The sequence below is a fragment of the Otolemur garnettii genome, unplaced genomic scaffold, assembly GCF_000181295.1.
Source record: "Otolemur garnettii isolate 467f Iridium unplaced genomic scaffold, OtoGar3 scaffold00088, whole genome shotgun sequence".
Classification (NCBI taxonomy): Eukaryota; Metazoa; Chordata; class Mammalia; order Primates; family Galagidae; genus Otolemur; species Otolemur garnettii.
Window position 1 is genome coordinate 461,314 of NW_003852483.1, and position 16,207 is coordinate 477,520.

At 37.3% G+C, this 16,207-nt stretch overlaps 1 protein-coding gene across 1 annotated transcript in view; it reads left to right on the plus strand.

Moving 5' to 3' along the window:
* The first annotated feature begins 2,918 nt into the window (after positions 1–2,918).
* SPTLC1 (serine palmitoyltransferase long chain base subunit 1) overlaps positions 2,919–16,207 on the plus strand; it is a 77,628-nt gene continuing 64,339 nt past the window's right edge. The window contains exons 1-3 of the mRNA XM_003795007.2: positions 2,919–3,072; positions 5,886–5,993; positions 6,690–6,784. Coding sequence (XP_003795055.1) covers positions 3,016–3,072; positions 5,886–5,993; positions 6,690–6,784 — 260 coding nt within the window. The 5' untranslated portion in view covers positions 2,919–3,015. The remainder of the gene's footprint in view (positions 3,073–5,885; positions 5,994–6,689; positions 6,785–16,207) is intronic.

Below are 16,207 nucleotides of genomic sequence, written 5' to 3' on the forward strand. Positions count from 1 at the left end.
GAATAGATGAGAGCAAATATTTAAAGACATTATTAAGAGAAATTCAACAGAACTGAAGAAAGTTATATAACTATCCACATTGAGATACAATAACAAAAACAGAAACAACATGATTTAAAACTGAGTAGAGAATCTGAACAGACATTTCTTTAATGAATGACAAGTGACCAATGAACACATGAAAAGATGTTCAACATCATTAGTCATTAGGAAAATGCAAATGAGAGCCACAATGAGATACCACTTTGCAGACTCACACTAGGATGGTCATAACCAATAAGACAGACCATGAAAAGTGTGGGTGAGGAAGTGAAGATATTGTAATGAACTCTTGTTTATTGCTAGTGGGAATATAAAACAGTCTAGCAGATTTGAAAAACCAGTTTGGCATTTCCTTCAAATGCTAAATATACAGTGGCCATATAATCCAGCAATTCCACTTATAAGTATATATCCAAGAGAAATTAAAAACAGATGTCCACACAGAAACTTGCACATGAATGTTCATAATAGCATTATTCATAATAATCTAAAAGTGGAAACAACTCAATGTCTCAATAAATCTTAGCTGTTATTACCTCTGGAAGATGGCCAAGAAAACCAAGTGTTTAGCTTTCTTTTCTTTGTAGTAGAGGAAGACAATGGAAATGGTGATTGAGAATGTGGTAAATGAGGCAACTTGCCACATTCACCAAGAAAAACATGCCACAGAATTACACTGTATTAAAATAATAAGGTGCACAATAGGTAAGAGGTGGAAGCAACCTAAATATCCATCAACTATTGAATTAATAACGAAAACGTTTTAAGGCATCCAGAGTGTGATCATTTGTTATACCGGCCCTGGAAAACTTATACAGAGGTCATGCAAGAGCACAAAATCAAGCAAAGTCCCAAGACAGTGCCTTAAAACAATAACAATCATTTCTTTTGCTCACAAATTTTAGGATTGTCAGGCTTAGCTAGGCATATCTTATTCAGAGTCTCTCAGTGGTCGTAGCCAGATGGTGACTGGGGCTGGGGCCATCTTGAAGATGTCTTCCTTCAAGTGTCTGGCATTTAAGGACTGAAATAACTAGGGGCTGAAATAGACATGCCCCTTAACCAGATGGTCCTCCCATGATTTTTCTATATGGCAACAGCATTCTATTGTAGAAGCTGTCACAAAAATATGCCCAGCCAAAAGGGGAGGAAATAGACTACACGTCTTGATAGGTGTGTAAAATAATTTGCATTAGTAATTCAGAATTGCAGGGCAGATGGTGAAGTTCACCCCTCAGAACTGTCTTACCATGAGGGGCAAGTAAGTTGCAATATTTATAATCCAGAAACCATCAATCAGTCATGCTACTAAGTACTGGCCAGGAGAAGATAAATTCTCAGGTAGTTCCAACTTTCCATGAGAGTTGAAAACATAGGTCTGGCAGCATTTGAGGTAGGCCTCAGAGAAATGCAGGTGTGGTCTGTTGGAATAAAAGCACCGAGGGGGAAGCACTGTGCACAGGTACAGGAATAGTTATGAGAGAATGTGGTCAGAGCACTGACATTATGGGCTACATAATGCTAACTCTACATGGAAATGTAGTACTGGTGCCATTTCAGAGTATAAGGGAAAGTCAAGTATTAGAGAAAATCAAAGTATTTGAGGATTACTCAAATAAATGGCACTCAAAAATTATTCGAATTTTTTTATTAGGAAAAAAAGTCAAACCCCTTACATCTCATCATACAAAAATATAATTTCCAGAGTAAAGAGCTGTAAAAAACAACAAATGGATGCAAGAATGGTAGGAAACATTGGTGTGGTGAAGAAGTCTTTTCTAAGCAGGATACAAATCCAGAGGCAATAATGGAACAGAATGACTTGTTATTCTACATAAAATTTAAAATGAAGATATGATAAAAGAACAGAAACAACTAGACAGAAACTGGGTGAAAATCATTTTCACATGTGAAGTAGAAAAATACAGTATAAGATATTCAGAATACATAGAGTTCTTATAAATCCCTAAGAAAACAAAAATTAACCAATAGAAAAATACATAAAGAATATGAATTGGCAATTCATGAAAGGTCTATAAATGCCAATAAACATAAGTTGCTCGTTCTCATGAATAACCAGAAGCATGAAAAAGAAAATTCAATTTTGTCAATATTAAGTTGGCAAAACAATTCCTTAAGACTGCTAATAGCCATTATGGACTAAAGCGGGAAAACACTTCCAAATATTTTAAATTGGCTAAGACATCTTGAAGAGCAGTATGGCAGTATTTATCAAAATTAATAATATGCATAGTTGTTTGACTAGAATTCAACTTTAAAGAACCGAGTCAGAAATACACAGAAAGATATAGAACAGCCACGTTTAGGTCAGCGTTGCTTGTAACAGAGAACGGGTGGAAATATTGTTAAGTGTTCACCAATAAAGAAATGTTTAAATAAAATGGAAGGAGAAATACACGCAACAGATAGCCTTCAGGCATTAATAATACAAGATATAAAAACAGGAAAAAAAGTTGTGTAGTAAGTGGTAGACGAAGTTCCACATGATCGTATTGTCCTGTGGTCCCAACTGTACTTAAGACATCCAGTCCAATCAAGCCTGTGAGTCTGCATAGTTTCCCACGGCACCAAACCGCTGGACACACGGTAAGTGCTATACAAAAGTTGGCTATTTTTGTGTATACTTATGTATTTTTTAATGATAATGCATAACTGGATTTCTTAGTCATTTAAAAGTAAATACATTGTGATTACCTTACTACTCTCTGCGCTCAACTGACTGCCGAACCATTTACTGTTACTCCCTCACCCCGAGTCCACAAGCAGGCTGACACCTGAAGAACAGAACTGGCCTCCTAACCTCGAGCCTCGTCAGTCAATGCGCAAGTGCGAGGAGGCGGTGCCCGGCGGCTGCCCCGCCCCCGCTACGGCGAAAACGTCACTGATCAGTGCCGCGCGCTGTTTGGTCGTACCTGTGGCCCGCCTACCGGAAGGGATTGGCGGAGCTTGACTATGGCGACCACCGCGGAGCAGTGGGTGCTGGTGGAGATGGTACAGGCGCTCTATGAGGTGGGCTCTGTTGCCAAAAGGCTCACGACCACATCTGGCCTTGGGGAGGGTGGAACGGCGCGTGTGGATTTTTGGAGGCCTTGGCAGGGTTGGCTCAGTCACGCCCCAGTTCAGTGCCTCTCACCTGAAGAGTTCCTGTGGCAGAGTGTGTGGAGGGGACTGGCGGGGCTCGGACGGAGGGTCTTGGTTTGAGCTCGCCCGCTTCGGGTCCTAACGGAAAGCAGGAGAGGAACCCGTGGGAGGGGGCGCGAGAGACAGGTCTTCAGAAACTAGAGTTAGAACTGATGGCAAAATGGGGTGGTGAAAATAGGGTGAAAAATCTGCCTGGGAAGGTCCTAGGGAAGTCAGGTTCTTGGAACTATGGAACAGTTAATCGGGGATAGAACTGTAATAAATTGTAGGGTTGTTTTTTTTTTTTCCCCCGAAGGGTACGGGAGGGTGGGTTAGAAAATAAGTTAAATTATTTAGGAGTAAGAAATAGTTTGTCATTCTTCCTGGTTTTTTCGTTATAAAGATACAACTATTTTAGTAAAATTTTAAAGGAAGGTATGGTATTTACGAGTTTTTAAAAGGCTAGGTATTCCAGGTATGTAAGATAAACGAAATCAAAATGTCAATCTCAGAGAAGGTTCATTCATTTAACAGCAGATATTCCTCACAGTGTCCAGTAGATCTTTCTGCATTTCTGTCTCTGAGCTGTTCAGTACAGTAGTCCTTAGCATATGTAGTTATTATTTTTAATTTAACTTAAATGTAAATTTAAATAGCCACATGTGAATAGTGGCTACCGTGGTCTTGAACTTATTGGACTACACAGATGTAGACATTTGGCAGTGAACAAACAGGCAAAAGTCCCCGTATTATAGAGTATATATATTCATTTAAAGTGAATTTCACTTCTCTTTTGATAATTTTTCTTTTTGAAACTTACTAGTACTATTTACTGGGTAATAATGGTGTCTTCTATTGCAAGACATCTTGGAAAATTTTTTTCTTGACAAATAGGTAAGAGAGCAGATGTGGCTCTCCTATCCTAATATATTAAGTAACGTCCAATATTAGGTTGATTATAGTGACTAAGAGAAGAGCCATTAAAATTGAATTATTTTTTAAATGTTTTTAGAAATGAATTATTTTCTATTATATATGTTGTTTGCTCACTTTGTCACCCTTCTGTAGAGTGCTATGCCATTGTAGCTCACAGCAACATAAGTCTCTTGGGCTCAAGCAGTCCTCTTGCCTCAGTCTCCTGAGTAACTGGGACTACAGTCCCCCACCACAATGCCCTAGTTTGTCTATTTTTAGTAGAGACTGTGTCTCACTCTTGCTCATGCTGGTCTTGAACTCCTAACCTCAGGCAGTCTACCCTCCTTGGCCTCCCAGAGTGCTAGGACTACGGGCTGAGCCCCATGCCCAGCTATTGTTTGCTTCCTGTTTGAAGACTCTTTGACAGGATAGCTTCTTATACCCTGAAATTAATTGTCCAACAGTGAGGTTCAGGAGAGTTCCTCCTGTATGTAACATTTCCTAAGGAGGAAGAGAAGTGGCATTTATGATTTTTATTAATTCACTGGGTAATTAGTTTCTCAATTTTTCTTAGCGTGATTTCTTTGGGGGAGCAGGATGTTTAGTGACTTGGGCAAAGGGTTGCCTGACAGAATCTATTTACTAAGAAAAGAAAGGGTATTGAGACTTATTCTTAAATGAATTATATTCAAGGGGATCAGCAAATTTTGAAAGTCATCTTAAAGAGACTTCTTATTCTAATTCTGATGCTATTTATTTATTTAAAGACAGAGTCTCACTCTTGTCACCCTGGGTTGAGAGCTGTGGCGCTATGCCTCACAGCAACCTCCAACTCCTTAAGGCTTAAGTGATCCTCTTGCCTCAGTCTCCCAAGTAGCTGGGACTGAAGGTGTGTGCCACAATACCTGGCTAATTGTTTTCCTTTTTTTTTTTCTTTCTTTCTTTCTTTTTTTTTTTTTTTTTTTTTAGTACAGACAGTGTCTCACTCTTGCTCAGGCTGGTTTCAAACTCCTGAACTCACGCAGTCCACCTGCCTGTACCTCCCAAGAGTGCTAGATTACAGGTGTGAACCAGCATGCCCGGTCCTGATGACCTTTATATGTAGAATTTGAGGAGTCTTAAATAGCATAACTCCAGGAGAAATAACTGTGTGTATGTAGCATATGTGTATGGTTTTAAAGTTATTTGTGCATTGCCTTGAAAGTTTGCGTACAAAATGTCAGCAGTTTTCCAATCTCCAAATTCTGGTTTGTTTATTTTTTTAAACTATGGAGCGTTATTATTATTTTCTTTCTTTGTAATATTTGAAAATGGGAAAAGGAGGCTTGGCACCTGTCGCTCGGTGGCTAGGGTGTCAGCCACATACACCAGAGCTGGTGGATTCAAATCCAGGCCAGGCCTGCTAACCAACAATGACAACTACAACAACAGCAGAAAAAAGAGCTGGGCGTTGTGGCAGGCACCTATAGTCCCAGTTACTTGGGAGGCTGAGGCAAGAGAATCGCTTAAACTCAAGAGTTTGAGGTTGCTGTGAGCTGTGATGCCACAACACACTACTGAGGGTGACATAGTGAGATTCTGTCTCAAAAAAAAAAAAAAAAAAAAGAAAAAAAAGAAATGGGAAAAGGAATGAGTAAAAATTAAGGGAGCTTTGAAAGTCACTTATAAGATGTAGTAGGTTAAAGGTCATGGGAGGCAGTATATACAGGTGTGCTAACTTTTATGCACAGGTGCTGGAGGGTGTGTATTTCATTTCTTGTATTGTTTTGTTTTTGACTCACTCTTAGGCTCCTGCTTACCATCTTATTTTGGAAGGAATTCTAATACTCTGGATAATCAGACTCCTTTTCTCTAAAACTTACAAATTACAAGAACGATCTGATCTTACAGTCAAGGTAAGCAATCAGATTACTGTTTGTGTAATTATAGTTGCTACATTTTTACCAAGAGGATTTGTGGTGGCTCAACTATGTTATGTTAAAATAGTTTTTGTAGTGTAAGGAAATTAAGGGAAATGAAATATAAGGATAGGCAAAATAAGGGGAAAGCTAGTACCCAAAGGAGTACCATGGTATAGTCCTGTGTACTTTGCTAGGGATAAATAGCAATCTAACAGATAGATGTTAGAGGGAAGCATGGACAGCTGGCTACTGGATTTTGAGTGTCCATATGAAAGTTACATAAGTTACTTAGGAAAAACACAACTGTTTTGAAGCCTGAGGAAAAGTTTCCCTTGTGGTCTCAAAGGAGATTTGGTGTTGGAAAGAATCCTTTTCAAACCCACCCCAAATTGAATTTTGATGTGTTTTATATAGTAAGGAAAAAAAATCCGGAGTGTAGAAATAAACTTTTCATAAATTGTCAAATCCTCCAACAAAGCATTTTGCTTGTGATGAGGAAATAGATAAGGGTGGTGAGTGCACAGAACTCAAGAGCAATTGTGTTTTTATTCTAGCTACAGCAGCCAGACATGGTCTTTCTAGCAGTGTTTTCATTAGGACTTTCTCATTCCAAGAAACCATTCAGATATTGTAGAAGTTCATGTGAGGTGACTAGCATGGCACTGTATTTTAACTCTTTTTCTCCTGTAGGAAAAGGAAGAACTAATCGAAGAGTGGCAACCAGAACCTCTTGTTCCTCTTGTCCCAAAAGACCATCCGGCCCTCAACTACAACATAGTTTCAGGGTAAATTGGTTTTGCTACTCAGAGGACTTCTCTTTGGTTTCCTATAGGTATATTTGCTACAGTGGTTTATATAGTATTCCTTTATTAACTGAAATAAAACATTTGTAAATTCTTGGGAAAAACTAAGTGCTTTAGTTCCCAATAAAAAAAATGTCTTTTAGGGATAGTATAGGAATTTTTTGAGTCTCTAATTTGATCATTAACCTTGGTCTTTCTTCTAAAAAAAAAGTTTTCAAACTAATACATTCACGTGGTAATCTTTCAAATAGGCAAACACCCTTAAAATGAAAGATATCTGCTTTTCTCTACCAAGTTTGTTCCTGGTTTTAGATCTGCCATGGGTTATTAACTTTAGGTATTAGTAGGCCAGGCAAGGTGGGTTACACCTTTAATCCTAGTACTCTGGGAAGGGGGAGGATCACTTGAACTCAAGAGTTTGAGACCAGTCTGAGCAAGAGGGAGTAAGAGTGAGTCCCTGTCTCTACTAAAAATAGAAAAGTTAGCCAGGCATTATAGTGTGTGCATGCAGTTTAGCTACTCAGGAGGCTAAGGCAAGAGGATCACTTGAGTTCAGGAGTTCTGAACCAGCCTGAGCAAGAGTGAGACCCCCCTCTCTACTGAAAATAGGAAAATTAGCCCAGGTACCTGGCTACTTGGGAGGCTGAGGCAGGAGGATCACTTGAAACCAGGAGATTGAGGTTGCTGTGAGCTAGGCTGATGCCACAGCACTGTACCTGGGGCAATAGAGTGAGACTCTGTCTGTAAATAAGTAAATAAATAAAATAGATACTAATGGCATGCTATACTACTGTTTCTTGATTCATCAACTGTAGACAGTATTCCGTTGACTCACAAAATATGAATTATGGAACTTCAGCTTATTTGTACCATTTCCCTCCTTGTTTCTAATGTCTGATCTATTTATAATTTTTAGTTCTATTGGTTATCTTTTCATTATTGTGTTTTTGTTAATTAAGTATTTAAAGAATATAGAAAATATCAGACACCTGTGTAACCACCCCCAGATTTAATAGGCATTAACATTTTGCTATCTTTACATTAAATCGAATTTTTAAAAAGAAAACAGTACAAATATTACTTAAGAAATTCTTTTCCAGGGCCAGCTACAATGGCTTACACCTGTAATCCTAGCACTTAGGGAGACCAAGGCTAGAGAATACCTTAAGGTCAGGGGTTTGAGATCGGCTTAGGCAATAGCAAAAAGAAATTCTTTCCTATCCATCATTTTACTCTTGCCTCCCATACAAGATAACCAGTGTTGTTAAGTTAGTAGATGTTTTTCCTTTGGTTATAAATTATATTTATAATTTTATTGCATATGCTTGTTGCCATGAAAATATTTAGTGTTTTATTTTAAAAAGTGATGTGAGATATTCTCCTGAGTATAGTCTTTTAATTTGTTCTGATGTAAGAGAAGATTTTTTCCTTCTGTGGATCTTTTTAGTCTTATAAAAGTTTTACACATTCTGAAATCAAATTTACCAATCTTTTATCTTATAATTTGTTCTTTTGAGGTGTTAAAAAATCCTTTTCTACTGCAAAGGTCTAATTTACTGTTTTCTGTATGGTGGTGAGTAATCCCAGCATTATTAGTTGTATAGTCTAACTTTCACCTACTGATTGGAAATTTTCATTCATTTGTATACCAAGTTCCCTTATAAAGGGTCTGTTTCTGGCTTTTATTTCTATTCTTTTGGTATATTTATCTCCATGTGCCAGAGCTTGAATCATAAATACCACAACTTTATGATAAACCTTGAGCAGAACAAGTCCCATCGACTTCTTAGTTCTTCAGAAATGTCTAGGCTGTTCTTGGCTCTTTTTCATTACGAGTTTAGGTTTAGGTGATCAAATTTGACTAAAATATGTATTTTTTATTAGAAATTCATTGATTTAAGGATTAATTTGGGGAGAATTGGTATTTTGCTAATATTAAATCACATCCCCCTTGTACATGATATATTTCTTGTATACTTGAGTCTTTTATTTCCTATAGTAAAGTAAAGTAATTTTTGTCATAGTCACTGCTTTGTTTCTACATGCTATTTGAAAGTATTTGTAGATTCACATGCAGTTGTGAGTTTTGTTTCTCTCATGAAGAGCTTCTTTTTTTTTTTTTTAAATTGTTGTCACTTTCTATTCAGTATTGAATAGCAGTGGTGACAGTGGCCTTCTTTCCTATACTTTAAAAACTAAGAGATAGCTTGTATCGAAGTGAAATATTCCTTTCTCTTCCTCGTTTGCTAAGGGAAATTTTTGGTAGTTTCTTAAATCAGAGTATTAAATTTTATCAGATATTTTTTCTGTTATCTGTTGAGTTAATCACGACTTTTCTCCTCTAATCAGTTACTGTATTACATCTTACTGATAGGTTCTTCTACTTAGTTGTACATATGCAGAACTTAAAACTTTATGAGAAAATCTGCAATCTTCCATGCCACTCTTCTTTACTCCACTTTCCCAGTCTCTAGAAGTAATTGTTTTCTATTTTTTTTTTAGCTTTTTTTTTTTTCTAATAACTACCTCTGTTTTTCTATGGAACTTGCTTATGCTATTATTTCTTGATTTTCTTTCTCAGTTTTGATTACAGTTATGCATCACTTAATGATGGGGATACCTTCTGAGAAATGTGTTGTTAAGTGATTTCATCATTGTACAAAATCTGGAATTATAATGTATACAAATCATTATGTAAAACTAGATAATATAGCCTACTACACACCTACGCTATTGCTCCGAGGCTACAAACAGAGAGCATATTGTACTGAATATTGTATTGCCTACTGAATACTGTAGGCAGTTAAAATGCACTGATAAGTATCTGTGTATCTAAGCATAGAAAAGATCCTGTAAAAATACAGTGTTTATAGGCTTATGGGACCACTGTTGTATGATTGGTCTATCATTGACTAAGGCATCATTAGGCAGCACATGACTGTATATCCATTAATTGTGGGAAAGACTTGCTCTCTGAAAGCACACCTTTCTTGCTTTTCCCTGTTAGCCTTGCCTTTCTTTTTGTTTTCCCTGGAGGTAGTCACTTACTTCCTTGGTTCTATACTTCAGTCTATAATTCATCCTGTCTTGTTCCTCCAGAAGTATTAAGTCTATGTTCAGAATGTTCAAATGTATTATGTCTTAGGTTCATTTTCAGTTTTCTTTAGAGAAATCTGTGTCCTTCTGCTCCAATGCTGACTACTTGCTCTATGCACAGCTGCGGCATAGGGTGACCCCGGGGTCTTCTCCTGTCACCTTTAGCTTGGGAGCTCCCTTTGTCTCTCTCCTGTGTTGGCTGTTTTCCTCTTTTGGTTTACTCCATAGTATAAGTAGAGTATAGATTAGACTCCCGAGAAGATGGTATGGAAGGTGACTTTTTAAAACCTTACACATCTTAAAATCACTTTTTATTTTATCCTTTTACACTGGATAAAAGGATATTTTATCCTTTTATTAATTGTTTTATCTGTCTTTATTCATCTGCTAGAGACCTTCTTAAGGCTCTGTCTCAAAAAAAAAAAAATGTGTCTGGTGATTTTTTTTTTTTTATTTTTTTGAGACAGAGACTCACTATGTCACCCTGGGTAGAGTGCGATGGTGTCACAGCTCACAGCAACCTCCAGCTCTTGGGCTTAAGCAATTCTCTTGCCTCAGCCTCCTGAGCTGGTGGGACTATAGGCACCTGCCACAATGCCTGGCTATTTTGTTGTTGTTGTTGTTGTTGGAGTTGTCATCGTTGCTTTAGCTGGCCTGGGCCAGATTTGAACTCACCAGCCTCAGTATATATGACTGAAGCCGTAACCACAGTGCTACGGGTGCCAAGCCAATATCTGGTGATTTTTAGCGTCCATTCTTTTTTTTTCCAATATGCAGAATATTTTCATTTTGATAAAGAGCATTATGTAATTATTTACAAAAACTATAAGAAAAATTGAAGGATGTTTTATTGATACTGGTAAATTTTGTGTTGGTTTTCTTCAATTTATGTAAAAACCTGTTATGTTTAATAGTGAGTTGACACAAAGTAAGTGAATTTACTTAACTTGGATTTTTTCCCTAGAAATAACAGCCTTATTGAGATACAATCCACATATCATAAAATTCATTCTGTACAAGTATACGATTAGTGATTTTAAGTATATTCCGAGTTGTACAGCTCTCACCACCATCTGATTCCAGAATACTTTTATCACTCCCAAAAGAAATCCCAAACCCACTGGTAAGTCACTCCTCCTTCCTTCCTATCCCAAGGTCATGGCAGCCATTTGCCTACTTTCTCTGTGGATTTGGCCATTTGGGCATTTCCTGTAAAAGGGATCATACAACATGGAGCCCTCTGTGTCTAGCTTCTTTGACCTTGCATAATGTTTTCAGGGTTTATCCATGTTGTAGCATGTGTTAATACTTCATTTTTATGAATGAATAATTATTCCATTGTTTGAATGTATTATTTTTTGTTTATACATTTATTAGTTGGTGTACATTAAAAATAAAATACATATGAATAATACTGTGAACATTCATATACCCATTTTTATATGGACATATGTTTTAATTTCTCTTGGATATATACCTTGGAGTAGAATTCGTGGGTTATATGATAACTCTATATTAATCATTTTGAGGAACCATCAAACTGTTTTCCAAAGTGGCTGCATCATTATACATTTCCACAAACAACATGATAGTTTCAGTTTTTTCACGTACTCACCAGCATGTATTATTGTCTGTCTTTTTGATTATAGCCTTCCTAGAAGGTAGGAAGGATTATTTGGGGTTTTTTTAAATTTGCATTTCCCTGATGACTAATGATCTTTTCATCTGTTCATTTGTATATCTTTGCATTTCCCTGATGACTAATGATCTTTTTATCTGCTCATTTGTATATCTTTGGAAAAATATCTACTTAGATTACTTGCTCATTTTTATTTATTTTATTTTTTGAGACAGAGCCTTAAGCTGTCCCCCTGGGTAAAGTGCTGTGGCATCACAGCTCACAGCAACCTCCAACTCCTGGGCTCAAGCGATTCTCCTGCCTCTACCTCCCAAGTAGCTGGGACTACAGGCGCCCGCCACAACGCCCGGCTATTTTTTGGTTGCAGCCATTGTTGTTTGGCGGGCTCCAGATGGATTCGAGCCCTCCAGCTCAGGTGTATGTGGCTAGCGCCTTAGCCACTTGAGCCACAGGCGCTGAGCCTGCTTGCTTATATTTAATTGGGTTTTCTTTTCTTTTTATCGTTAAGTTCTAGGAATTCTTTATGTATTTTGTGTAGTAGTCGCTTATCAAATGTGATTTGCAAATATTTCCTCGCATTCTGAGAGGTTTTATTTTTTTAGTGATCTTTGAAATTTAAAAGTTTTTGATTTTAATGAAATCCAACATATCTGTTTTTCCCTTTTATTGCTTGTGCTTTTTGTGTTCTATCTAAAAATCTTTATACAAGCTTACAAAGATTTACTCCTTTATTTCTTTCTAAGAGAATATAGTTTTTGCCCTTACATTTAGATCTGTGATTCATTTTGAATTAATTGACTTTATCTTTTTGCAAATGGGTAGCTGGTTGTCTTATTACCCATTTGTGGAAAAGTCTGTTCTTTCCCTGTTAAATTGTCTAGTTGAAAATCAGTAGACCATAAATGTAAGGATTTTCAAGAATGAGACATAGGAATGCTAATTAGATGCCTTGTGTAATAAGATGGGCTCCCCCAGTTTTACTGAGGTGTAATTGACAAATAAAAATAGTACATATTTAAGATTACAGTATGGTGATTTGGTATGTATATACATTGTGAAATGATTACCACAATCGTAATTAACACATTATCACCACACTTAGTTATCATTGGGGAGAATGGTGAGGATAGGCTGAGCTTGACTTGTGGCCTTCGCAGTAGGGTGATCAAACAGGGACCTATTTATTTGTGGGGACCCCAAGCCTAGTATTTAAGTTTATATTCTCTAGGCTTTCAGTTTCCCAAGAGAGGAATCATCTTTGGTGGGTGGCAAAAAAATAGCTGGTTTCCAGCATTTGGAAGCTGAGTTGGAGGCAGGAGGGTCAGAGTCCCTCTGTTTTTTGTGTAATTCACACTTAATTTTCATCTTCAGAATGTCACTGCTGCCCTCCTCAGGAGTTTTAATTTACACCCAGGCTTTCCAGAGAACCCTTCTCTAGTCTTTTTTTGCTTAGGAATGACTGCTTGCCTCTTGGGCAGGGGCCCAGGCAGTCCTCCTGTTGTCAGCCCCTCCCATTCTTGCATGTTTAAAGAAAGCTTCTGCCCCAGTTTGGGAACATTTTTCTGGAGTTGCTGCTGGGCTTTACTTCCAGCCTTGGTTCAACTTGTCTCTGATCACTTTGACTTACCAACTATAACTTGTCCATTTTCTTTCCATCTTCCAACATTTTGTTCTGCTCTGGGTAACTTTAGACCTTTAAACTTTGTAGGCTTTTCTGTGAGCTTTCAGAAGAGATGGGATGTTGAAGTGGTATTTATTTATTTATTTATTTAGAGTCTTACTCTGTTGCCCAGGCTGGAGTGCCCTGGTGTCAGCCTGGCTTATTGCAACCAGGTTCTTGAGTGGTCCTTCTTCATCAGCCTGCCTAGTAGCTAGGTCTGCAGGTTCTTGCCACACTGGCCAGCTAATTTTCATCTATTTTTTAGAGACACGGTCTTTCTTACTCAGGAGCTGGTCTTGAACTTCTAAGCTCAAGGGATCCACGCACCTCAAGTTCCCATGCCTTGATTATAGGCATGAGCCACCGTGCCCAGCCCTGAAGTGGTTTTTAATATTAGCTGATATTAAATGCTATGAAGAAATATCAAAGTATGGTAAACAGAGATGGGATTGCTGTATGTATTCCTTGCTCATTTGGCTGCTGCATATCCTTCTGTTGACTGTTTTACTTAGTTATTATTCTTGTGATAGCTTCCCCCATTTCCCACTGTTGCAAAGAATCCTGTGATTAATGTTCTCTTGTGGACCTACATCTAAGTTTCTCTGGGGATATAGAACCAAGAATGGATACTTATATATGCATATCTATCTTCCTGTAGGATTTTTCTATATCATCTATACTCCCCTGAGTTAGTATAGGGATTCCAGTTCCCTCACATCCCTGTACTAACATTGTTTTATTTTGCATTTCTCTCATTATTTGAGCATTTGAGCATCATTTCATGTACTTATTAGTTGCTGGGGTTTTCTGCTTCTGTGAATGCCTCTGCAAGTCTCTTACCTATTTTTCTACTGGATTCTCAGCTTTTCTTTTGATTAGCAAGGGTTCTATAGACCTTGTAGATTTTAATCTTCACTCAGTTTTTTATTTAGTATTTATCACCTTGATCTTAAGACATAATTTTTTTCCTAGTTGAAGATCTCTGAAATGGGAATGAATCTTACAGCTGCTGAGAGTCACTAATGGGCCACTGTCAGCCGAGGGGCAGTTGTGATGGGGTTGTCATTGGCTGTTGTATGTGTGAGCTTGGCTATGGTAGGCTTCCTGTCAGCGCTCTAGTTGGGGTATGTGCCCTTCTGGTTGGTGAGGCAGCTGACACAGGAGAAACAGCCACATCGGCTGAGCAGATGAATAGAGGCTGTAGTGACAAGGCTTGGAAGATCTCTTTGTCTGATTCCTTTTGCCTTTAGATAGTAGCAGCTTATTTTCTAGAAACATGTGGTTTGGTTGGGAGGAAGATGAAACTGTAAGGTTAGTCCAATAGTTCCAGCATCAAAACTTGAGAATGGATGACAGTAACATGTCAGGTCACCTCAGAGATAATAGTGCAGCGTCCTTTTAAGCTGCCAAGATGCTTCTGAGAGCAGGGAGGGAAGTATTGTATACCTATGATGCTGATGACTTAACAGAAGAGAGGGACACAACTTGGGTACAGAGATTTTAGGAATGTCTTGATTGATTTGTCTTGTTATATTTTCCTTTTCCTAGGTATAAAAGTAGTATAATAAAAATCTGTGTTTAAGTATGCCTGAGAGAACCTTACATTAAATATAAACTAAAAAATTCTACATGACAGGGACACATGGTTATATTTTAATTGGGAGTATTTTTCTTCCCTAGTGGTAGATAAAATATAGTTGTTGACATTTTCAATTCAATGTAATACAATCAGTTTTTTTGCTACCACCCACCTGTTAACTTTCTTTGGTATCTTTCATTGAACCCAGTTTCTTAATTTTGACTTGATCAGATACATCCATTTTGACTTCATGATATATGTGTTTGGAGACTTAAGAAATTATTTCTTATCTCAAGGTGACAAAGACATTCTTCTATTTTGTGTTGTCTTTTCTAAAATAACTTTAAGGTTTTTAATATGTCCGGAATTCACCTTTTTACATGGCTGCTCTACTTTACTAATTGAGAAAAAAGTTTGTATAACCTAGTAATTTATCGGACAACTGCTATCATTTTCTGGGTATGAATGTATATGCAATTCTCTTGAGTTCTGGATTCTTTCATTGTATATGTCTATCTGCACAGGAGCAAAATTGTTAACAGGGGTCTATAATATTTGCTCCTTTCTCATAAAGCACCATCCTCCCTATTTCTAAATTCAGTTCATTCATGAACTTTTATCCTTCTATTTGTATAGAGAGCTCCATTAGAAATCTTAATGGAATTTTAATTGTGATTTCATAGAGTTTATAGTTTATTTTGGCACAATGTAATATCTTTAAAATGTTAAACCATCCCTTCAAATGAATGTCATACATCTTATCATTTATTTATTCCTCTATTTTTTAATATTATGAATATTTTGTATTTTATTAACTTTATTTTATTTATTTATTTTGAAACAGAGTCTCAAGCTGTCACCCTGGGTAGAGTGCCATTGTGTCACAGCTCACAGCAACCTCAGACTCTCCAGCTTAAATGATTCTCTTGCCTCAGCCTCCCAACTAGCTAGGACTATAGGTGCCCACCACAATGCCCAGCTATTTTTTTGTTGTAGTTGTTATTGTTGTTTTAGCAGGTCAGGGCGGGGATCGAGCCTGCCAGCCCTGGTGTATGTGGCTGGCGCCCTCTCACTAAGCTACAGGCACTGCCCTTTATTACCTTTATTATTATTAATTCAAATACTTTGTTGATTCTGTCAAGTTTTTTGTGTAAGATGGTCATATCACCTACAAATAACAATAATGTGACTCTTTTCAGCCGTGTGTATTTATATTAGTTTGTATATTTATATTTTTAGCCTTATGGTACCAATATGGCCTTTACTAGACAATAAAAAGACACCAAGTGTCCTTGGTATATTCCTGTTCTTAAAGGGAACACCTTCCTTGTTTCCCAGTTAATATCTGAAGTTTTAGGTATACTATATTATCAGTTTGAGATCATTCCCTTCTGATCCTAGTTTTCTAAGAGTTTTTTTTTTTTTTTTTTT